This window comes from Lipophrys pholis (assembly GCF_963383615.2).
Source record: "Lipophrys pholis genome assembly, chromosome: 3".
Classification (NCBI taxonomy): Eukaryota; Metazoa; Chordata; class Actinopteri; order Blenniiformes; family Blenniidae; genus Lipophrys; species Lipophrys pholis.
The window spans coordinates 25,748,488-25,773,052 of record NC_137627.1 but is presented as its reverse complement, the minus strand read 5'-3'; the positions used below and the strand labels follow the sequence as shown (position 1 = coordinate 25,773,052).

The 24,565-nt window shown below is 45.1% G+C and overlaps 1 protein-coding gene across 1 annotated transcript in view; it reads right to left on the bottom strand.

Moving 5' to 3' along the window:
* The window catches only part of robo2 (roundabout, axon guidance receptor, homolog 2), a 166,510-nt gene extending 142,400 nt beyond the window's left edge, over positions 1 to 24,110 (bottom strand). Inside the window, exons 1-2 of the mRNA XM_080460030.1 lie at positions 23,457 to 24,110; positions 9,193 to 9,519 (exon numbers count right to left, since the gene is read on the bottom strand). Coding sequence (XP_080316156.1) covers positions 9,193 to 9,519; positions 23,457 to 23,511 — 382 coding nt within the window. The 5' untranslated portion in view covers positions 23,512 to 24,110. The remainder of the gene's footprint in view (positions 1 to 9,192; positions 9,520 to 23,456) is intronic.
* Between the last annotated feature and the right edge of the window lie 455 nt (positions 24,111 to 24,565).

The following is a 24,565-nucleotide window of genomic DNA, read 5'->3' as shown; positions in this document are numbered from 1 at the left end:
CTTAGCATTTGAATAGAGGGTCCTGATTTCTATTCACTTGGCCTTTGGCCATGTTAGTGCTGAAGTGGTCTCAGTGAGTCTGTCTTGCCTCTTCTGTGCCAACCAATGTGCAGGCTCATATCTGGTAATGTGCAATATCTGTCAGTGTCGAAGTCTGTCTGTCTGTCCGTTTGGCTGGTCGAGTGTCTGGCTGGTTAATAATCAGCCTGCCTAGCTGCTAATCATCCTCCCAGCTGCAGAAGCAGGTGGCCACACATACCACAGCTCCCAGTCCCATTCACCATGTGATGTCATCTCCCTGCACCTGGTCACACTGCATTACGCAGAAATGAGGTTGCTAGTTTTCCTCTTTAAAATCATGTGTGCCTCTACCAGGAGTCGAGGACCTCTGATGTTTATTTCTCATTGGAGTGGACGCAGCATTTCCCACAGTGCAATGGTGGTGACTGAGTGAACAAATCACCACGGCCCAGATTGGGACTGATCTCACAGCAGTCTAACAGGCAGAGGCAGCAGTTAGGACACACTCCACATCGAAATGGGAAGCCATTAGTGCGGCAACACACAAGGTCACCTTCAACTAGGCACAGCAGCCACGCAACTTCCTCTGCTGACATGCCCAATGGATGCAGCAGCACAGTCATGTAAAGGTCAGGCTGTAAAGTGGAACAGAACCACAGCTGCCTTAGACACTACTCTCTTAAACATTTGATCTGGACCCTCACTTCTGAAAGTGACCAAAATACTTTGAGTATCGCTTTCAAACAGCAGGAAGGGAAATGAGAGAGGGGAGGAGGAGGAAAGAGAGTGATAGGGAGAGAGGGGGAAAGAAGGAAAGAGCGGGAGACAGCGGAGACTGGATGATTAGGTTTCAACTGTGGTCTGCAGCTGTTCAGAGCTCAGGTCGCTGATAGGTGTGCCTTACAGCAAATGTAATCCAAGCCAAACACAATCTCTGTCTACTGCAGGGAAACATCCCCAAGCCATAACGCATCCAGACCCTTGATAACTCTTAACCTGGTACAGGTGAATGACCAGTACAAGAGTAAATAAGATTATGGATTAAAAATAAAAACAGGATACTTCAATGTTTTCTCTTCAGAAATGTTTGAGGTGTAAGATATATATTAAAACCCTGAGCTCTCCCAACAGTCACTCTGCAGTTCCTTGCATTTACCATCCCCCTTCCCCCAGTTTCCTCCTCTCTCATAGTTCAGTTCAGAACCTAATGAAGCTGAAATGCTGCATCTCTTATGATCCCAAAGGGTCGCTTTAAGGAGGGGCTGTCCTCAATGTTTGCACAACTAAAAAAACAGCCACGAAGGCCATTCACCTTAAGTATTTTTGAACTTGCGCAAATGTGTGTCCGTAGAACTGCATTCATCGAGACAAATCCATCACGGCACCACAGTGCAGTGTGACAGTCGTAACCCAAAATAAACAGGATGAGTTGTAGGCCTGGCTCAGTCCTGACCCTTGCACAGCATCAATCCCCAGCAGCATTGTGTGCCCAGTGGCGTTGCGCAAAGGCATGTACGCGTATGAATGAATGTGTGTTTAAGGGCGTGTGTGAAAGTAGCCAAAGAAATAAAGGCTATTGGAAGCAAGAATATCAGCGCAGAAAGAGAGCGGCAGTCCGCACACCATAGACTGAATCAATTTCAACGACATTCAATTCAAAGCCCGTATCAGCGAGTGCCTGAACTTCAGCCCTACGCCCTGTCACCTCCTCCCTCGCTCCATATGATGGATTACCATCTCTGGCAGCCTCAGAGGGTCTGAGGGAGAGGAGAAGGTGAGGGGTGGGGGGCTGGGGAGTGGGCAGTCACTGCAGGGACACATTCATCGGTGGGGAGCTCCGGGTTAAGGAATTATAGTATGACTGAGATCTGAGGCGGATAGGAGAGGGCAAAGGGTTCTCCAGGGGTCAAAGGATCCAATCGTGGCTGGACTCGACGGCAAGCCACCCTGAGAATGTAGGCAGTCTTCAGGGATTTAACTCAGGGTCACGTTTTTGATTAATATTATTATCACTCACTTGTCCCTTCGCCCACGTGTCAACAAATAGAGCGATATGCTATATATTAACTGATGAATAGAACACCTGTGTGACGATTTAATATAGAAGAAAGTCTGCAAGCCAGACACGAGCTGAGGAGCAGATTGATAGACTGATTAAGGGTGTATCATGGAGGATAGCATGAACACGATCATCATAAATCTGCTTATAGAAAAACTGAAAACCAATTAAAACCATTAAAAAAGAAATCAAGATGCAATCCAGCCATGAAAGCAAGACCCTCTCACCCAGCCTGTGTTTTAAAGTTAATCAATAATCACCCTGCAGACAGATTTCAATAATTCACTCCTCAGTCTGCATCTCCAACTGTCTGACGAGAGAAAAAGAAAGACGAGGCGAGGTTATTTTTATACAACGTGTTGGTCTCAACGGTTTGTTACAACAGCACTGCCGAGCTGGAGCAAATTCTGAACCTGATATTAATGCAAAGATTTATCTGTTCAGGTACTGCTAAGCGAGCAGCCATGGTGTGCAGCATGGGTGGTGAGACGGGCGAGGAAGTGGTGGTCGTTGGGGGGGGAAGGAGGCAAAACACAGGCAGGCAGGAGAGACAAAGCAATAGACCTGCATTGTCAGAGTGGAGAGCCCATCAATAAAAGTGTCACTATAAAGAGAGAAAGAAGGAGAGTGTGAAGGAGTGAGAGTAGGGTGTATAAAAGAATCACAACAAAACCCGGTGCGACGGGTGCTTCATCTTACCGGGCACTAATGGGCGTGAGAAGCGGCTGGTTCAGCATTCTTTGCCTGACGGCTCACTCCTCTGCTGACGGGCTGTGGCATCCATGACGGAGCACTGTGCACCCGCTTAATCCAGTTTGTACACTCAAAGGTGACACAATGGCATAAGTGGAGAGGTGGGCATTGAAAGAAAAGGAGACAAAAAGACTGATGGGGGCAGAGAAAACTGGTCAAAGGTCATTTCAAACTTAGCGCTTATTGAGTACTGGGTCTGTTTGCCACCTCTGTTTTCCATCTCTGTCCCCAGTTCTCGCGCCACCTCTCCATTACTGCTGTCATTATTTTGCTGTGCTGTAGGTGTGCAGTTTTTCCTTCTGATGGTTCGGAAGTAACACAGACGATCTATTTCCCCAGGTGGAGCCGGGGAGGTCAGAACAGGGACACAAGGCCCGCTGAGGAAAGTAAAAGTGCAGTCTCAGGACATATCATGTGCATGCGAATGTGCTAGTTTGTGTGTGACAGTGAAAGGTCAGAGTGCTGGTGGTGATCGTGCTGTATTTCTATGATTTATATTCCCTGTGGGGCTTTAGTTTTTACATTTCTGCTCCATTTCTGCATGATGGTCTCTTTCCAAGCACTGAACTTGAGTAGGGCAGTGAAGGGAACTCCGTATTTACTGTTTCCATGTGTAGCTGATGAAGGAGATTTACCTGCTGTATACGATGGAAGAGAACCACGTGTGTGTGTGAATATGAGTGAGTGTGTGTATGTGTGTCTGTGTGTGTGAGCGCATATTCCTCCTTTCCAGAGGTCAGCAGACCCCAACTGCACAGACACTGAGCTGACACATTTAATCAGGGATTCTCCTCTAACAGTTTATCAGGAGAAGATATTTTTCACACCCTTGACCGTTCTCACCATCTCTCTTATCACAGGACAACATCCCCATCTTTTCTGCATCTGCACTTCTTACTTTTCCCCATCATGTTATGACTTTGGACTGTTGCGGACATAAGTCACCTCCAGCAGGACAAATCAATAGTAGTGGAGGATCGGAGAAAACAACAATTTATCAAAATGTAACAGACTGGGGAGTCCTTTGCTGATTTTTATTTATTTGTTCAATCACAAGGTGAAAAGCAAAAATTTAATTAAAGGCTGATATCAATTACTTATCGGTTGTCCCAATCAAAAATACAGAACTCTGTTAGGTTATGTTGTTTTACACTGACCACACCTCAACACACAAACACCTTCTCCAAGGAGTAAAACATTTGAATGGAGATTGGACTGTGAGCAGCTTGTGTGTTTGTGTTTGTGTGTGCGTGTGTGTGTGTGCGTGTGTGTGTGTGTGCGTGTGTGTGCGTGCGTGCGTGTGTGTGTGTGTGTGTGTGTGTGTGTGTGTGTGTGTGTGTGTGTGTGTGTGTGTGTGTGTGTGTGTGTGTGTGTGTGTGTGTGTGTGTGCGTGTGTGTGTGTGTGTGCGTGCGTGTGTATGTGTGTGTGTGTCTGAACAGCAGCATGCATCGTTAATGTGTCGTAATGGTTGCATTGTTGCTGCTTCCTTCACTACCCTTCATTATCTCTCAAGGACTTCAGCGCAGATTAAGCCCCAGCCTACCGGGGTTGGTATGAACACGAGCGCAGCTGTTTGTGCGCAAGTGTGTGAGAGTGTATGGTTGTTTGTGTGCACTTGTCACTCCGTTTTGCTCATTTCTGAACTGGAATAATGAGTCCAGATGAGCTCGAGAGAGGCTCGGCAGCACCTCTCTGTCTGACTCCCCCACCTGGCCGGCTCCTCTTGGCCTGTTTCTTTATTAGCTTCCCCTCATGCTGGACACAACAGGAACAGCTTGCTACCCTCCTTCTCTCTTCGCCACTCACACCTCTCCCAACTCTATTTTCCTGCTAATTACCTTGTTGCACCGGTACCAAATGCTACCAAACGATTGACTTAATTGCAGAAGTGGTGCATTAGATGATAACAAAGGACCTTTTAAAAAGTCATCCGATCCCATTCCCAGCAACATTTACAACCAACCTAAGACACGTGTTTCATTAGGGCTTCATTTGCATTTCTAAAGGTTATGAACTCAAACAACGCTGCAAGGTCAAAGTTCAACACGTGTCTTCATTTCGGCGTGATGTTTCTTCTTGAGAGGATTATGCTCAATTAATGCAGGAGAAACAACAAACATGCCAAATGGCCAGCGTCACACGTCACAAGAGAGAGAGTTCATCCTGCAAGAAAAAAGTTGGAGCGCTGTGTTTGTGCGCTCCTCCACCACCTGAAAAGATGGGACTAATTCCATTTTCCTTGGGATCCTATCTCCCCAGGTGTGCCTTGTCACACTTCCATATACACAGATATTCGCAGAGCTAGCAATTTATTCAGCAGCGGTGGCTCCAGCTAACATTTCTGACACAGGCTTCACAATGATTTATGAACCTGCTCATTGACCTAGTTTATTCTGAGAAGAGAAAAGGGGGCACATTTTCTTTTCCACGCTGTATACCCATCCCACCGAGCTGGCCTGCAGTCAGGTTTGAAGAGGAGTAAGATTACAAAGCAGACGGCTCAGATACCCTTCAGGCAACACGCTTGCAACTTCTCTTATCATCTGAAGTACAAGGCAGTGAACAACAGCTAATGAAATCCCCTCCCAAATAAAGCGATGTCTAAGCTTTATCATCACACTCCGCTTATGCACCGCGGACCAAGATAACACGAGGGAGTTCATGCAGTTCGTGATCCTGTCCATCCATTTGTGAACAATGTGTGCTCAACATCTAACACTTTAAGGAGACATGGTTGGAGGACTAACTCCTGCAAAGGCAAAAGTCTCCCCCCACCTCTACAATCTGGCCCACATTAATAATGCAGAGGCACCTCTCCGAGGCCTCTTCCCCCTCTTCCTCTGCGCTCCACCTTTCCTCCTCCGACAGAGAGAGCGCTGAGTGCCGCCCAGCTTGATGTCCAGCTTGCAGCAGCGCCGCTCTGCTCGGTGGACACTGAGTTCAATCTGTTTCAGAACTGCAATTCAATTATCTCACCAGGGTCCTGTTCAACCACTCGTGAAAGGAAGGGGGGCAAAGGTGTGTTCAATACAGCGAGGGGAGAGAGTCAGACAGGGATGCGGCGGTGCGGGGGATGTGGGTTACAAGACATATCATAAACACAAACCCAGTTCAACATGGATATGGATTTAAATGCAGTTTTTTTCTTGTGTGATTTGCTCTGGCTTTACAATCACTAGACGGATGTCAGGAACTGATAAAGCTAATCACTGCAAAAAAGCCATTGCAGTGGGATTAAGCACCCTGCCCCCTCCTCCTGCCCCATCCCCAAGAAGACCTGACTGGAAGAGAAAGCTTAGGAAGCCCAGGGCCCAAAACACACCAGATATGGAGCTCTACACAAAATGGCCCCCCTCTTCTCTCAGATCTGGCCGAGCCTGTTTTCTGTAAAAAAACATAAAAAAAAAAAAGAAAAACACTGCAAATGGTCATATATTTATGACACTGGAGTAACATTAATAATTAAGCGGTATCAATGAATACTTAATGTTTATATATATTTTACAAAGATGTGGTGCATGATTATTTGATCCGCTAACTACATTTGAAAAAATAGACTCACACTGGTGTAGATTTAGAGAGCGGGAGCACTAAAACAATGAGAACAGCCCCAATGCACAATAACAGAGGAGTTCTGCACACGTTCAGATGGTTTGAGTGTCCAATAGGCCAGCAACACGATTGTTTCAGACACTGAACCAGCAGATGGGCTTTAGGGCTTTCCAACTCAATATCCCTGACATTACCTGTTATTAAAATTGTAAGTCATTAATGTCTTTTCATAAAATACTACCAGCACACCTTATCCCTTTTTTCTTGTGTCCATTTCCCATCAAGTGTCTTCCAGGGATTTAATCCATTCCTATTCAAATCATTTCAAATATTCTTCTTTATTAAAACTATACTCCACTGTCACATTACAATCAAGTAACACAGTAAGGAGTGCTGGTGAACTGCACTTGACCCTCTAACAAAGCGTCCTCCTGAAACTGCACTCCGTCTCTGTCAGGACAACGCTGTCGTCGCGCTCAGTGTTCTAGGACTCGGGTCAGGTCAGGTCAGGTCAGGTCAATATGAGCAAAACTGTGCCAAGTAATGTCACAGCAGCAGCTATAAATGGAATGGAGGGACATGATGTGGCTTTAATGAAGTATTAAAGTCGAAGGGAAGTCAGCCTCAGCAGTGTTCCCTGTGGTGACAGCCGTTCTCCTGGAATCATTTCATTCCAGCTGTGTGCTCAGGCAGTGTTTGCTGGTTATGCCAAGACAGGTAAAAGGACAAAAATAAAGAAAATCTGAACAAGAGAGTGGTGTCCGTGGTGACCAGTCAATTAGTAGAATACTATTAGTGAAGGTTTCATGTAAACCAGGGGTGTCAAACACATTTCAGTTCAGGGGTCAAAAACAGTACAATTTAATCTAGAGTGGGCCAGAAAATTTAAATAGTGTCATAATAACCTTTCAATTCAAACTTTGAAGTTTTAATTTATTGTGGGGCAGAGTGATGAAAATATCTACAATGTAAGAAAATCAAACAATGACCAAGGAAAAGTGAGTACAATCTCAGCATAATGCCAATTTTGGGACAAAATATGGTAAAATGCCCCACAAAGTAAACATTGTGGCATTAAGCAGGTTTTTACAAACTCACCTTCACCACATGGCTTGGAGGCTAAACTCAGGGTCTCAGTGTTGTGTCCACTACTCTAAACAAACATAATGAAAAAAGAATCAATGTTTTCTTTGAAATTATTACAATTTGCTTGGTGGTATGTCGGCTGGATTGGAGCCTCTTGAGGAACAATTTTGGCAAACGGGCCTTATGTTTGACATCCCTGACGTAAATTGGTGACATTTGATACGTATATGTACATCTGTTGTGTTGTGCTGTTGTGTACAGCACCATCACAACAAAAACCTGTGTGGCTCGGCTCGGCTCGTATCCACGCTGAACTTCTCTCATAAAACAAGTATCACTTATAGTACCCATTAGCTACGTGTGTTATTTCTTCACCTTGCTGTCTCCCTCCTCATTTGCTCTTCTGACCTCTCACCCCTCACCTTTGAGCTTTTCAAACACGCAGTCCAGCCCCCCCCCCCCCCCCCCCCCCCCCCCCGCGCTGTTCACTACACATTACACGGAAAAGGGTAAGAAACAGTGTGAGAAGGGGAAAATAAAATAATCTGGAGACTTCATCAATTTTTCATGAATTTTCATTTAGAGCGGGAGATCCCTCTTACAGCGATCGATAGATCAAGCTGCTGTCACACAGTTAGCACCTGGGGGCTGCTGGGACGCCCGCGGGAACGCAGGGCACTGGATCAGAGGCGGAGACCAACCCCCTCCGCTTCCATTTCCCAAGGATCACAAACCGCACGCGAACCCCGCTGCCATTGTAAGCACTTCAGAAACACAGTTACAGGGCATTCTATCATGTGGAAGATGTTTTTGTTTTTTTTCCAGTTCACTTTTTAGGAAAAGCCTAACATTTAATTAGCAAATGGTTTGCTTGTTTTATGTTAACAAAGATGCTAAGTGCAGCATTCTGCTAAATTGCTGGTAGAAGTTAATTACAGAGAGGCAAACTTTGCTATTATCTTGAAAAGATGCAAAAAATACAAAATGGAATATTCTATGAAGACCACAAAAAAAACACATCATGGACAAAGCCAGTCTTTAGATCACAGGGGAGCGTTGCAAAAGCTAAAACATAAGGACACGGAGGCTTTCCACTCCTCGGCCTTATGGCAGTTTTAGGAGCTCCATAGGAGGTGTGATCTAAGCCTGCTGGGGGTCGGCTCATCTTCAAAGGTAATTTGAGCCCAAGCTCAGGTTCTGCCTGTCAGTGCTCACCGACAGAGACGGCCTGAGTTAAACGTCCTGTCATTCCAACCCCCACTCACCTGTGAGGGATCCGCCATCATGTCCACCCTCATTTAGCCTGACAGTGGCTTTATGTCCAACCCAGAGGGTCTGCAGGCCACTTCAAAACAATCCCTTTAAGCTCAGAACGGATCAAATTTATCAGGCCAACAGCTGGAAAAACTCTGCTATATAGATGATGATGTTGCACTTTGTGATGTGGTGATGGGGCTTAACTGTTCCTGATTGGGTTTGCAAATGAGGGACATTGACAGCAAGATGGCACTGAAAAAGTGTGATTAAATATGGCTCAGCATAAATTCATTTACAGTTATAATTCACATTATATTAATGTGAATAGTTTCCGAAAAGGAAAACGGATTTATTCTGCTTTTGTGTTTTTGTGTGTTGAGTGTAAACTGAAGTCTTTTCAGTGTTTGTAAGCAGTGAGATGAAGACCAGAGCAGCAGGAATAAACCAGGAGATCTGGACTCACATGCTACTTCCAAAGATGCATTGCGGCTGACAGCTTCTCCCAGGTAGTTCCGGGCCACACAGACGTAGGCTCCCTCATCCGGTTTGCTCCGCCGCCCGTGAACGATGCGCAGAAAGAAAAGGGAGCCGCTCGGCAGCAGCATGCGGTGAGAACGCGTGTCGTCTTTGTCCGTCTCCACCCGTTCGCCGTCCTTGTACCACTCCACCGTCGGGGTGGGCCGCCCCTCAGCTTTGCAGTTGAGAGTGGCGGGCTCCCCTTTGGACACGATCAGGTCAGAGGGGTGCTCCACGATCCGGGGCGGGGAGTCCTCCTGGCGCAGACGGGATCCTGAAGGGAAAGGGAGAGAACCCATAAATCATAAAGCAGCAGCATGACGAACATAAAGCTGGCTTCTGTTCAGTGACTTTACTGTTTTCTGAGTTCAAAAACTTCTTTCAAAGAGCCGCCAACTGTGATCCCTATGTAAACAGTGGGAAGACAGTACATAAATTAATATACACAACTAATTGCAACAAATTGCATTTACGACGAGCCCGGGAGAAGCTGGAGACTGGCTCAGGCGCTTCGAAAGCAATACCAAAAACATTGACTGAAACACCCGCTGGAAGCTTGTCACACCACTAAATATAGGGTCAGCGTTGTGAGTGAGAACTATGATTGTTTCATTCTATGTCAAAATTGGAAAAATAACCCTGAGAAATGCTGTAAAGCACAGAAAAATCAATCATTACAAAGTTTTTTTTTTCCAGGCAGACATTCAGTTAAGTTATATATATAAAAAAAAAAAAAGTTCTCTTGGAGCTTCTCTCTTAGGTTGGACCAGATTTACAAAAAGCTTATTCACATGACTAAAGAACATCATGTGTTTGAAGATGGTTGCCAGGAACATGTGAAAGATGAAAACGTTGTCTTTACGAGTTAAAGGCACATGGCTCCAGTCCCATTAAAAAATGATTCATGTGAAACAATTAAAATGTAGTGGAATAAACTTGTCTAAAATTCAACCAAGCCAATCTATGTCTTATCAGAACAATACAACTAACACGTCTTCAAAATCCAGAAAGCGTCGCTGAGCAGGACGACACGTGGGCAGGTTTTTCTTAGATTGCTACCATCGTTACTTCAACCCACAGCGATGAGAAACGGACGGGAAGCTGGAACTAATAGCTGCTTTAGCTTTTCCTGGCTTTGAAGCATGAGAAAACACATATTGAACACTTTAATCACCATTATAGACTAGTCACAACGCCACCGTATGATCTGCTCCAGCCTACATGCAGGGGCTTACGGGTGGCACAACCCATGAATGAGAGCATAAAGTCAAGAATACGTCTAAGCAAAACACACAAATTATATTTTTGCCATATATATTTGGTTTGAGTGAAAGTAGAGTAAAACTGTCGGGTTCAGCATGGAAAAGTAAATGTGTGATGTGAATATGAATGTTGGGGTCCAGACTAATGTCAAATGCTAATCCCCTGTGGCTGAAAACCTCGGCCCACTCCTTTTCATCACGGCTTGCAGCGGGTGAGCTCTGGGAGTCTGGCAGCTAAGATAATGCTCCCTGAGTCAGAGTCCCTGTGTGTCTGTGACCAGGTCTTAGCCACAGAGATAACATGCTGTAGGCCACACACACACGCACACGCACACGCACACACACACACACACACACACACACACACACACACACACACACACACACACACACACATCCATCACAGAGACCATGGGAACCGTGCTGCAATCAAATAGTTTGATCCAGCATCAAAAAAAAATCAAAGACGTAGCAAAGGGAAGAAGGGAATAAGGCAACTTTTCCAACAATCCCTGTTTTTAATCCTCTTTCTTTTGAACCTCATTCAATGTGCCATCAATAACTCTGCTACACTTGGTGGCCAAATGTTATCCAACCAGTGTTGCATTGAGTTTAGACTGAGTGAAGCTTTTTTTCTTAAAATGAGTAGCTGCAGGTGTGCCTGTGATGGAGCCTAGTGGATGATTGTGCCCTTCCCTGGGGCAGAGCAGTGGGCTAATAGGCTCATGCCTGCTATCCAGACGTGCAGTGTATTACATGGGCCTTTGTGCTTATGCAAGGGCTAATTTCATCATGGAATAGAGGGAAAACAGTGGAGGTCCTAGTCTTTGTTTGGCCGGGATTGCACATGTTCCACTACCCCTCGTAGTGAAATCTCCCAGGGGAAAGCGGGACAAGCTGTACCCCGGCCTTTTCTGCTCATGAGTCAACCAGCTAGAGGACGGGAGCTGCTGGAAACCTGCTGATCAGCACAAAACACACTTCAAAGAATCTGAGTGGGGTCAATGTGTGTGTGCACACATGCACACTCGTGGAAACACACAGATTTACTTTGTGTAAATCCGCAGCGATTGTCAGGAATCAGGCATCAGACGGCGGCATATTGACCCCCGAACAGGAGGTAGCCTGTTCTCTCTTCTTCTTAATTTGGGCTAATTCCCTCCATTTCCTTGTCATTGATTAGTGATCAGGCCTGGTGTCTTGTGCTAACAGGGGCCACAGAGAGGCGTCTGTGGGAGGGGGGTTGGAGACATCCTGCTCCCTGGGATCATGATCTAATCTCTTTGGCATTATGTGGAAAAATGAGGATGTACTATTGGTGGCATAATAAAAAAGCTCTCTTTCACTAGTGGGTACCAGTAACCTACCCCGTAGCAAGTTTAGTGGGGCACAGAGAGTCAGGTTTGTAGCCTGGCAATGGGTGATTTAGTAATGAAGCAGTAATTAACATGGTGACATTGATAAATGAAGGGCAAGATAAAAGACAGACATGGAGACCCCCATCTATCTCACATGGTGTGTCAAATGCACATTTATTGTTATCTTATTGGAGCATCTGCTTCACCCATAATCCACGTGCCCTGTGGTGGCTTTTCACTATGGCCGGCGCGCACGCACAGCACTAAACTGTGGTGACTCCAGTCGATTTATATCAGTCTAATTTCTTTAAATCCAATTTGTATTCCAATCTACTGCCTTCTAATCACTTAAACCTTGAGTCTCCATCTGCTCTCCTCTTTCCTGTGTAAATGAACACAGCAGATGCCTCTACAATTGTCCTTTCACTGCCAGTAAAAGCCAAGCGGGGTGCATGGAGGGCCAGACGTGACTGGTCAGTGTCCTTCCTGAGTGGGGAGCGTCAGGTGTAGAGGTAGGAAAGGTTAAAAGCATACCCATATGCTCAGGAATATGTTCTAAAAGAGGCCCATCAATCTCAGTCCTGGACGTTGTGTGACTGTTGCTTGTAGTTTCAAACTGTTAGTAGCTACATGTTTTAACATAACATTCTGTATCCGAGTGAATGAGATGTCTCTATTCAGGTAATCTGTAGAAGGATCATAGAAAATAATATATATATATTTTTTTTAAAACATTCCATGTACATGCTCACCACCCGATCATCAGACTTAACTCCTCACAGACACAAAAGTCAATTTTCAGCTTCCTATCGGACCCCCTTTTCCACTCTCTTTACGGTAAATGGGCTTTCTGTTGCCCTTTTAATGCGATCATTGGTGCTGTGCAATCAAGTGCTCTCTGAGCTGAGGCGAGTGCACTTCACTGGGTCTCAGGGCACACGCTCCAATCAAAATGCTGTGTTTCCCCTGTCTGCAATAACACCACCATTACTTTTCACCACCGCTGTGCAGTCATCCACTCTTCGAGGAAAGCGTGAACCAGAGAACAAACAAACAAGCACACAGACAGGGAATGAAATCAGAAAGGGATTACTGAACCAGAAGCTGACTCTTTTCTGCCTTTTCTTTCCATCTACTTATGTCAGCTTCACTGAAATGGATGTTATTTCCAAGTGCTGTTATCTAAGACCTGCAGTATTTAGTTTTTTGTTTTGTTTTCTTCTTTGTTGCAAACAATCCATGCCTTCACATCCATCTTCTAATATACCACTTTATCCAGTTCAGGGTTTCGGGGCGCTGGATTCAATCTCAGCTAACTGTGGGTGAAGGCAGGGTACACGCTGGATAGGTCTACAGTCCATCACAGACCAAATACCATGTGACCAATTGACCTAAGCCTAAGCCCCGCCCCCGAACGCAAATGAAACAATTAACTGTCCGAACATTCTCAGCCCCGTAGAGAAGCATTAGAGGTGGTGACACTTTTGTGGTTTTCTGCACTATTTAAGACATTTAATACGTAAAAATGGTCAAACGATGTGTCTGGGGCACATGCCATAGTGATACGAGGTCTCCTGAAAGAATCAACAACAACCGGGTTTATTTCATCCCACAAAACCTGGACAAATGTCTCCTGTGGACGAAGCTGTATGGCTGAACACACAAACTCAGCGCCACAGCTAGAAACAAGGACGTCTATATTTGTTTCAAAGTTAGGAAATGTCCTGTGTAATCTTAGTGTAATATCAATCACATCACGCTAGCAGCGATGAGCTTCCTGAAGCTAGCCACCTCGCTTCCCAGATAAACACTGATGTTCGTAGCTGCTGGTGTCAACGTGGCTAGCTAATCCAGTAGCCGCCATATAAACATGCAGTCAGCTGCAAAGGCTTGTCCGAGTTAGATACAGTAACTCAGGGGGGCGGGGCTTAGCCAAAGGTCAATTAACCCTCAGTTAACCTCACATGCACATTTCTGGACTGTGGGAGGAAACCAGGCACAGGGTGAACATGCAAATTCTACACATAAAGGCCAGGCTCTCATGCTTCATAATGAGTAATAAAAAGTGATAATAAAAGAAAATACATTAGAGAAGAAAAATGTGTTTGTTTTAATATGAGGAAAACACAATTTCTATGGTGCCAATTGTAACTGGGGATTGACTTCAACTTAAAGCACATATTGAAGATGGATCACTTCTATTACTAACAGCATACAGCATATTCCACTGACCACACACAGACAAGCAGTCTTTTCTGTTATCTTTGCCACATATTTATTCATGTGTGCAACAGAAGGTCTGGCCTTTGATGATCTTTTAGTAATTATTTTTATTAGCTCCCAGGAGAGATTCTGGCCCACCAACCAAATCAATACCAACACCAAAGTCAGGCAGAGCATTAAAGGAAGGGCTCCCCGAAGAGATATTACTTATTCGGCCAGCAGACGTTTGCTGATCACAGGTAACCAACGGCAACCTCCGACCAAGGCAAAAAAGTTCCAGTCACTGAGGCTCCATAAAACATCAAACACACAGAGTGAGGCCCAAGTCAAAATGCAGTAACACTGTAATCTGGGTTGTGAAATGGCATAGACGTTTCAGGCAGAAAGTGCTGAAGTCCAGTAAACTGAGGGAATATAAAAATTGTACGAAAAGAAAAAAAATGAAAACCTCAAAGAAATTTCAGTGGGGATGAAATATGCATTAACTTCATGTTGTCCATTCTGAAATATACCTCCCCTCCCCAACCTCCCACTTCTCCTAAAGCTCCCACTCCATCTCCTTCTCTTCATGGATCTCTGCCTGCTTCTCCCAATGTCTCAGTCTCCTCTCCTCTCCCTCTCGTCCTGTTGTCACTGTGAGGGTGACGGAGTCATATCCGTCATCTCGTCAGGAGGGAAATGTGAGAGGGCAGCAGGGGGAAACTGAGGGTGGTGAAAGAATAATGTTACCGGCCGTCCACGCCTCGGCACTGGCCTGCCGTGACACTTCCAAGCAGCTTGCTCTGCACCCGAGATTCATCTTCTTTACGCCCGGCTGTCAGTGGCGTCACAGCACATGAGCTGGAGCAGATCCCCGATACCAGGCGCGCCGCTCATCTCCGAGGTGTCACGAGAGACGCCCCGCTGTATCTGCTGAAGCCCATCCCAGCGCGCCGCATCTGGCCGGCCACTTGATACCGACGGAATCTTCACAGTGAATCTTCACAGTGAATCTTCACAGTGAAGACAGGGAAAGTGAAATGAAGGATGCTCACAGGTGCAGAGCAGATTCTTCCCATTTCATCTTCTGTTGCAAGAGACGGCTTGAGTTAGCGAGCTAGGAGGCTCACATGATGTGCTCTGTTCCACCTCAGTGCCCACCCCCCCCAAGCCCCATCCCGCCACCCACCCACCACCACCACCACCACCACCACTACTAGGATCGAGACTGTGAGAGCAAACACGGGGGGTAATTCTATGAGCTGCTCTCAACCGCTCATCCCATCCATGCTTGCCTCCAACAAATATCAGATAGAATTCCAGTCTGAGTTTATTTCAGGCAGTGGTGAGGTGGGGATGTATTGACTCTACATCTGTGTACTTGCCCTCTTCCCCCCCATGCAGATGGAATATATAAATAGATAACTGTGGGAAACAAAATATCTGATTTTGCTGCAAAGGGCTGATTCTCAAAGATTGCATTTCAAGTAGTTGCCACAGTGTTTTGTTTTGTTTTTTTTCCTCAAACTACTCTCATTCTGTTTATTCATCCTGCTATCAGGGGCCATGAGCAGAAAATGTGATGTTATCTCTTTTTCAGCAGATGGCTCGTCTCAAAAGAGCTGAGATCGCTGACTTGAGACGGAAGTGTTGAGAAGCAGGAATACATAAGGACATTTAAGACCTCCTTACAGCTCGGTTGTGTTGATGAAAGTGCTGCTTGCTCTCTATTTATGGGCTGATTAGTATAAGGAGTATAGCGTCAGCACTGTGGGACTGTCAGGCCACTGGTAGGGACACTAAACTGTGTGATGCAGATTAAATGATTTCCGATGCCGGGGCCACTCGAGCGTGCAGCTCACTGCATACCCCACCTTCCTCAGCCCTCTCTCTTTTCCTGCAGATCCATTTCAACCGCCATTTGCTCGTCCGCCTTTGCTTTGCATTACCACAGCAGCCCCGACATTAAAGCCGCGAGCTCGTGGGGGAAATCAACGATTCAAATCACAGACATGTAATAAAAATTTAAAAGGTGAAAGTGTATGATTAATCATATCTGCTCCCTCCTCCCTCCACCGCTTGTCAAGAAACCCTGCAGTTGAGGGTAATGTCCACTCAGCCCAGTCATGCAGTGATCATCAGGAGAAAACTATGGCATTGAGGACAATTTCCTTTGGTCATTTTCATCCCTGTAGATGTGCTATAAAATTAGACATGCAAGCCACAGTGTTTATGTTGATCGTCTCCAGGCAGCTCTATAGGTGTGCGTGCAGCATGCGCATGGATGTAAACACAGCTGGCTTAAAAACCTGATCACTTCAGGGAGCGGGGGGGGTTGCTCCAAACAGTTACAGCAGGGGGAATCGCAATGAAATGAATGGTATCAATTGATTCTCCCTCAAGCATTGTAATCTCTTTACCTGCATTGCTAAGCTGCTGCTGTAGATTGAATAGGGTGAAATAAATAAGTGCTTTATTGCTTTAGAAATGAGGGAAGGGCGGATGAGAAAGCCTTCAGGTGTCCATGATACACTGTGTCGAGAGGTGAGTGGATAATTGGAGGTGTGCCGCGGGTGCTGACCTGCAGTGAACACACTGCAATGTCTCTGCATGTCAATGAGGGCAGCCACCACCTCCAGCCACTCCAATACTTCTCTCTCTCTCACCCCCCCCCCCCCCCCCCCCCCACACACACACACACACACACACACACACACACACACACACACACACACACACACACACACAATTCAAGTAATGCACTACGAGCACAGGAAGGTAATCAAATGGCTCTTGAAGCTCACTGTTTGTTTGTGTTTTAGGCACAGCATAGGAAGTCCAGATGAGATTTATTAAATTTCTATACCATGGGACACTTCATCTGGTCTTAGTTTGCCCTCTGGGGTCACAGGGTTGCAGCAATAAGTGCATGAAGGACTCATTCAATTTACTGAGGTCCATATATCCATGTTAACACTGAAAAAAAAGACTTTGATAGGTATTAATAACGCTCACAAACGCATTCACACATATACACCCACTACATTTCATAATTCTTCAGCTGACTCGCTGTTCCCGGCCCCACAATGACAAATGTGTGTGAGCAGCCCTGCAGAAAGAAAATCATCACCATCCTGGAAGTGAACCCGGAAAGTTCAAATGTTCAAGGATATGATTAAAGCTCTTTTATTCTCCCTCTCTGGCGCAATGGTTGTGACACTTGGCTGATGTCAAGTTCCACATTGAGACTTCCACCGCAAAGCCCGCTCCACCAGGAGCTGTGATATAATTTCCAATAAATCAACCCACTGGCGGTTATTTTAGAAAGCAGTGAGGTGCTATGTGAGCTCAGATGCAACAACATGCTCCAATAGTAACAAGCCTCCACTTCCATCATAAATCTTACAAATGGCTTCTAATAAGTAGTTTGAAAAAGCCATATGGAGACACACTTTTGTACATAACAGCTGATATTTCTATACAGATGACATTTTATTTAAATTCACTGCCAGCCTTAGTTGAAGACTAATGACAGCACATTAGCGTGCAGTGGTCAGTGCTTCGAACTCCCAGTGACAATATCCCCGGTTCAAGTCCACTGACAGTCCTTCTCTGTGAAGTCTTCATGTTCTCGCTGTGCGCACATGGCATTTCTCCTCTTTGCATAGTCAAAAAGACATGTAATTTGAGATTTAATGGTTACGAAAGTGCTCATAGGTACTAATGTGAGTGTGTGTGATTGATCATCTCAGTGATGGGCTGGTAACCGGTCCAGGTTATGACCTGCCTTCGCCCACATATGGCTGCGATCGGCTCCAACCCTCCGCAGCCGCGTGTCGGATGTATTCGTATAGAAGATGGATGATAAGTGCAAAAACTGTCACTGATCTGTTGAACTACAATCTTAATTGCACTGCATTAATTTGTTGGCACTATTTTTATTCATCTGCTTTCTGTTTACTAGGTTTTGTTTTTTTCTATCTGCTGCCTCTTGTGCAAGTTTCTACCTGGCTGCTTTCATGAAAGTGACAGCCAAATTCCATTGTCATTTTTTTATTTTTTTTTTATCTGCAATGAAAATAAAACTCCATTATGTTCCATTTGCTGCTATAAACACGGTGGAAAAATGGTGGGAAATGTAAAAAAATGCTGATTAAAAGAAATTAGAAGACTGCTCTGAAAGATGTCCACTCTCCAGCACACCGGTTTGAGGAGTTTGGAGTGTGTGCGCTTCCTCAGGGTTAGATTCCCAGTGTAGTTAGAGGGAAGAAAAGGTACCCTGCTGTCTCGACTGTGTGATGCATAGACCGAGCTGTGGATGAAGATGGTGAAACAAGACACTTATTCAGTGGCTCCATCGCTCCGAACGGCATTACAGCTGTGCTGGACTGCTGCTGTGTGTGACGGATGTGTGCCGGAGTGTCGCACTCCGGCTGTCCATCTTCACACATCTCACACTCGGAGACAGCTCATGCATTTTTATCACCAGGCCTGACCTCGGCCTCTGCACACTGGTGGGGGAGACGCTCAGCTCAGGTACAAGTGGAACCCAAACTATTGACAATGAAGAACAAGAAGGTGTGTGATTGACTGAAAACACACTGGAGTGTATACATATTTGACCAGGAATGGAAAAACACAACACACACACAAATCCACATAAAACAAGCAGAATATTACAGGTTGTATATGTGTGAAAAACTTTCCACATTAAATGTCTTGCTGTTCTTGCTTCATGTAAACACAACACGTCCTTGTTTATGAGTGACTATGGACCCAAAAGCATATATGAAGTAGTTGTATACACTTGTGTGATTCATTCATTCAACCTTGACATCCTCTCATCCTATCTGAAGGTTGCTGTAAGATAGCCAAAACAGAGGGCGCGCGAGGGCAACTGGACACCGAGTAATTAGATGCTTCCACAAACATTTCAGTGCAGCATGTAAAGTAACGGGGCTGATAAGACCAACAGGCTCGTCCTTCCACTAGGTTCACGTCATGTTGACTTCCACACTTCCTGTTAAGATAATGGAGGCCACTGTAAATACGACAGAGCATCACATTTAGAAAAAGCACCTTCAGAAGAAGCTCTACTTTGTAACAAGCAAAAAAAATCCAAAAGGAACTGTTGAGACCCTATTTTAAAATAATCTAGAAAAACTTGATTTTGATCAATTTTAAATCACATTTTTCAGTTATTGTCTCAATTGTCTCTAGTGATACAATAAAGGCTGAGCAGCTGGCAAACGCCACGGTGCTGACCTTTGATATTTAAAAATGAATTAAAGTTACTTTCTTATTTGCTCTGATCAAAGCAGCAGTTTAAAAACTTAAAAATCACCTGATATTTGACTTCAAATGGTTTCTTGTACCAACTATCTTCCTTTCAGTTTGCATAGTTTGTTTTGTTACCCCTGACTTGTTTCACTGAGGGTTCATTCACGATCATTTAATCATCTGGGATTATATAACAGTAATTAGATCAGCATTTTCTCCTGGCCTGCCCTAAACTCTTAATCAGCTGTTTGGGAAACAGAGGCGGTGACAGAGTCAGGATTATATCTCTGCCCCGGGGCCCCGAACCCAGAGCACAGGTGTGTATTCTTCCAAGTACAGGTGTGTGAGACAGGTGAGGGCCCTTACCACTAGCTTTACCTCAGCGTCAGCATGCACAATTCATCACCCCCCCCAATCCACACACACACACACACACACACACACACACACACACACACACACACACACACACACACACACACACACACACACACACACACACACACACACACACACACACACACACTATATGCTGCGGTCGCAGGTGTATGACAAGCCCCTCAGTGTTTGAATTCCACCCTCACTGAGGAGATACTGGCATAAAGATAACGTGTGTGTGAAACGCAGAGAAGAAAGGAGTTGAAGCGGTTTTATAAATCATATTAGTAAAGGTGTAACTCACCAACCCAGCAGCATTAAACCTTCACTTGGTCCCGTTGTAAGTTTCCATTATTATTTCTACTTTGTTTCTTGAGGCAGAAGCATTCAGGCATTATGCCTGTTTCTGCTCTGTAAATGTCAGGGGCATGCTTGACTGGGGCTTAATAAAGCGGAGGTAAAACAGGGAAAAGTGGCATTACCTTCCCTGCATTGAGCTGGTCTTACAGCAGAGTCAACCATGTGCATTGTTGGAGGTTGGCATTTTCTTTTCCACATCTGCATTAAGAAAATGTAGTGACATTTTCCAGTGAGACGCCAGAATTTTAAGCAGCTGTCATTTAGAGGTATATCTGACTTTACAAGGCAGTTTGAGGAGCTCAGAGTTTGATGTGTTGTGTCCTGAACGTGTGGAGTGATGCCTGGTGAAACCTGATCCACACAGTAGTCGGACTTGGCTGTTAAAATATCACGGCGGTTGACAGACCCGCGTCATTGGTCAAGCAACAGTTACCACTTAGACACATGTAAGGACCTGTGGGCCTCTAACTTTCTTCATCCCTTCCCTTCAACTCATACTGTGTTAACTCATTTTAATCTGAGGATGAAGAGCAGAGCTCGCTGGTGCAGAGGAAATCACTTCCTTGACATTGATGAGACTATGGGAGACAGAAGTGAGGAGTTTCCAGTGGATCTCAGATGAAGGTTCATCATTACAGCAACCCCATTCCAGCAAATGAACCGCAATTACAATAACGCTGCCTAAACGCTGCCAACTCGAGCAGAACAATCACATTTGGGGCGAGACATTGCCAATGGCTCTTACACAATGACCTCAGCCCGCCTCATCATTCAGCTCAAGTATTTTAATCTGGGCTTACTTTCCATTATAGACCACTACTTTGTACCTCTCTCATTTAATCATGAGCATCAACTGAGCTGTTAGTCTGTGATGCCCTTGGATAACATAGCATTATTCCAGTAATTTACCTTCGACAAATTGTATTGGTAAATTGTTATTCTCACTTTTGTTTTTTTTTGATTGCACTGATGCCGTCTCCCCCTTCCTCTTCTCCCCAAAACACATGCACACAGTGTAGTTTAGATTTCTCTTGACTCAGCAATTGTGAAACCACAGTCCCACTAGCACAACTGTACACCATCTGCAGCATCAGACCCCGTCCCCGAGTGGCTGTCTTCATCCTGCCCTCCACAGATCTAAGTTGGACCATATTTCAGCCGGGACGGACATGATGTCACCAGCTCCTACATCACACACAAGCACGCAGCAGATCTCAGAATAGCAGAAGGTCAGAAGTGCATGTCTACTATGCAAAGCATGTTCTGATCCTGCTTCAGAAGCAGCGTGTTGGACTTGAAGAGATAACAAGCAGCTGCTGAACGGTGTATTCCTGGAAATCTATCCTCCAGTCGTCACCCTGTTTCACGACAAATCGTCACGGCTCAGTTTCTTGGGGGGTCTAAATAAGTTCGCCCAAAACACATTCAGTTTCTCCTCCCAAGCGCTCTCAATATCAGCCTTTTTCTCCTCTCCTGCAGACTGGCGGTATTAATCACAGCACACTAAACAGTGACTGACGCCATTCACAAGGCTGGGCTTTGTTGGCTATACTGCCCAGTGAATACAACTCCAGGCCTTTTTGTCTGCCCAAGTGGACTCTTACAGGAAGCTCCTCCCTCTCCAAGGACCCTCAGATTACCTCTTAAAAGGCTGGGTGATGGGTGAGTTCTGCTGGGATGCAGGCGAATGATTGGGAAGATCCACGGCTCCTGGGGAGCAGTGCACCCTCTCCTCCAGCCAGCTCGCAATACCATCCGCCACTGCTTAGCAACCAGTGGGTTTGGCTGAACACAGTGAGAGATGCCAAAAAGGTAAAAGGAAGGAAGAAAAAAAAAAAAAAAAACATCAAACCCAGCAGAAAGGAGGCTTGATTTGCTAACCACAGAAGGAACGACCACTGAGCTGAAAAGCTTCAGACGCAAAACTAGCAGCTGTGACGAACAAAAGCCAGAGATGACAGGTGAAAGAAAAGGAAAAAATGGGACCTTGCAGGCCTTGCATTCAGTGACAACAAGAAACCAGGTTCAGATAGAGCTAAGCTGTACAAATAACATAAAGCAAACGTACATGTGTGAATCATCACTCACTTGTAATGATAAATGCTCCAGTATGTGATTTACCAGGAGTGTTCTTTGCTCATTCTGTGATTATGAGCCTCTCATTGTCCGCGCAGGCTCACTGGGAAAGGTGTGTCCTATTCAAAAGTGGCACTAAAATGAAACCAATCCTCAGGTTTATGATTTACAGAACATGTATAGCCATCAATCATCAGCTGGACCATTTCCGATCACGGTATCCGCCATCAGAGCAGCCCATTCTAATGATTGCTGCCAGTTATCACATTAACTCTTCAGTTCATCCTCTTTTAATTCCTTCATTAAAGTAGTTAATTTGTAGGCCAGTGAAAGCCTTGTAATCTCAGAAAGGTGCTGACTTGGCACTCAGTGGCAGAGTGAGTGGAGAGGGAGAAAAATTAAACAGCATCAATCTCGTTTACAATTAACATTGATGCAAATGATTAAACAGACAAGTGGAAGTGAATAACTGTTGCAGCTTTCCAAATTAGATTTGAGCAACCTTACAGTGCAATGCACAACCACATCTCTGAGGTCCTGGAGCAAAATGACCACAGAAATACCATCTACTGGGGCAGAGGCTGAGTGTTGGACTGTCACAACGCATTTAACCAAGAAGCCAATGGACCTCGGATCCACTGAACTACTTTCTCATGTTTGATGCTGCGCTGCTTCCAACCATGCAAACTATAACACAAAAATCAGTCATGTGCCCCAAACCCCAAATTATATCTAACTCTGCATCAGGAAGAAAAAAAAAAGAGGCTGTAGCCAGAATAACTCAACCTGAGACTCACTTAATGTTTGCTCTTAAGACTGACTGTGTTCTTACAAGAGAACTCTTAAAATTTTTAAATGTGTTACTATGATAAAATAAATCAGAAATCGAAGGCACACTTCACCTGCTACATCCCAACAGGGAAAACATTTTTTTCTGTCTGATTTTAACCACCTTGATGGAGATAATGAATGCAGTGGATTGATGGAGGATCTGTTGGATTCTTCATGTTTTTCTAATAAGTTTCACAAATGAAAGGAAATAATTCAAATGGAAAATCAAAAGTTTATTTTTTTTTTCTTTTCCCTTCTGTTAAGCAGGGTATCAACGATTAAACAGCTGTTAATAGAAATCATGTAGTAAAAATAAAAAACTTGAATGGAAGATGTTTCTCAGTAAAGAACATTAACAAGAAGAATGAGAAGAGCTGCCTTTTCAAAAGTCTAATCAAAAATTAAATGACCATTTTTATGCAGGAGTGAGAAGTTTGGCACAAAGCAGGTGTTTTTAAACTCACCATCAACTTGAGAAGACAATAATCCAGTCAGGAGGATGAACGCTAGCGGACCCATACTGGCATATTAAACATCCACGGCTGGCGCGCAAATCCTCAAACTCACAGCAGAAAAATATGTCCACAGTGACAATCTAGTCTATTCCGCGTCCGTGGGGGACGTGGACAGACCCTACTTACTGACAAAAGCCAGTTTCAGTGTCCAAACACCCAGTGGATCCATTTAGAAGAGAGAGAGTTCACCCGGAGCGGCTCGGGGTGGAACAGCAAACCTTCAATCCAAACTCTCCGTCCCCGCTTGTTCCGTCAAATAACCCGCAATCTCTGCGATTATTCCGGGAGGCACCACTGTAGACTGAAAGCACAAACCCGCACAGTCTGCGAGGAGACAGGTTTTTTTTAAGTCCACGCTGGAGAAAAGGCTCCGCACGTCTCCGCGGCTCCTTGAGACAGACGCGTCTCTCCTTGGCACCTTTCAGATCTCCAGCGACGTCTCCATACTTCAACAAATGAACCAGCCCCAAACTCTCACACCATCCCAGAAAAGTTGTTTAACTACTACTGGAACCGGCTCCCAGCAGAGCCATGTGCTTAGTCTGGGATATATCTGAGCAATTGTACAGTCAGAGTACAGTTGAACATCGCTCCTCGTCTTCTGCCGCTAGGAGCGCAGCGCACTGAGCGCACCGTCTCTGCGCAGCGCACCGGTGGCACAGCCCGCAGCCCGCAGCACAGCTCTCTGAAGGAAGCCTCACACACACACACACACACACACACACACACACACACACACACACACACACACACACACACACACACACACACACACACACACACACACACACACACACACACAGGCGACAGACAGCCACGCGAGGGGGGAGACTTTGGATCTAACTCCGCATTTCTTCTTAACCTTTGTGGTAGTGAGAGTAGGCGCACTGGAGAGGGAGCGAATTCCAGAAAAACATCTCATCTGTTTTCCCACACTTTATGCTTTTGCACAAATGTGAGCAGTACATGTTAAACAACTAATAGTTAAATCAGTTTACTTACTGCAACAATTACATCTGTGTGTTCAGATCAGCTTTAGGTAGATAACAGGTGAGAGT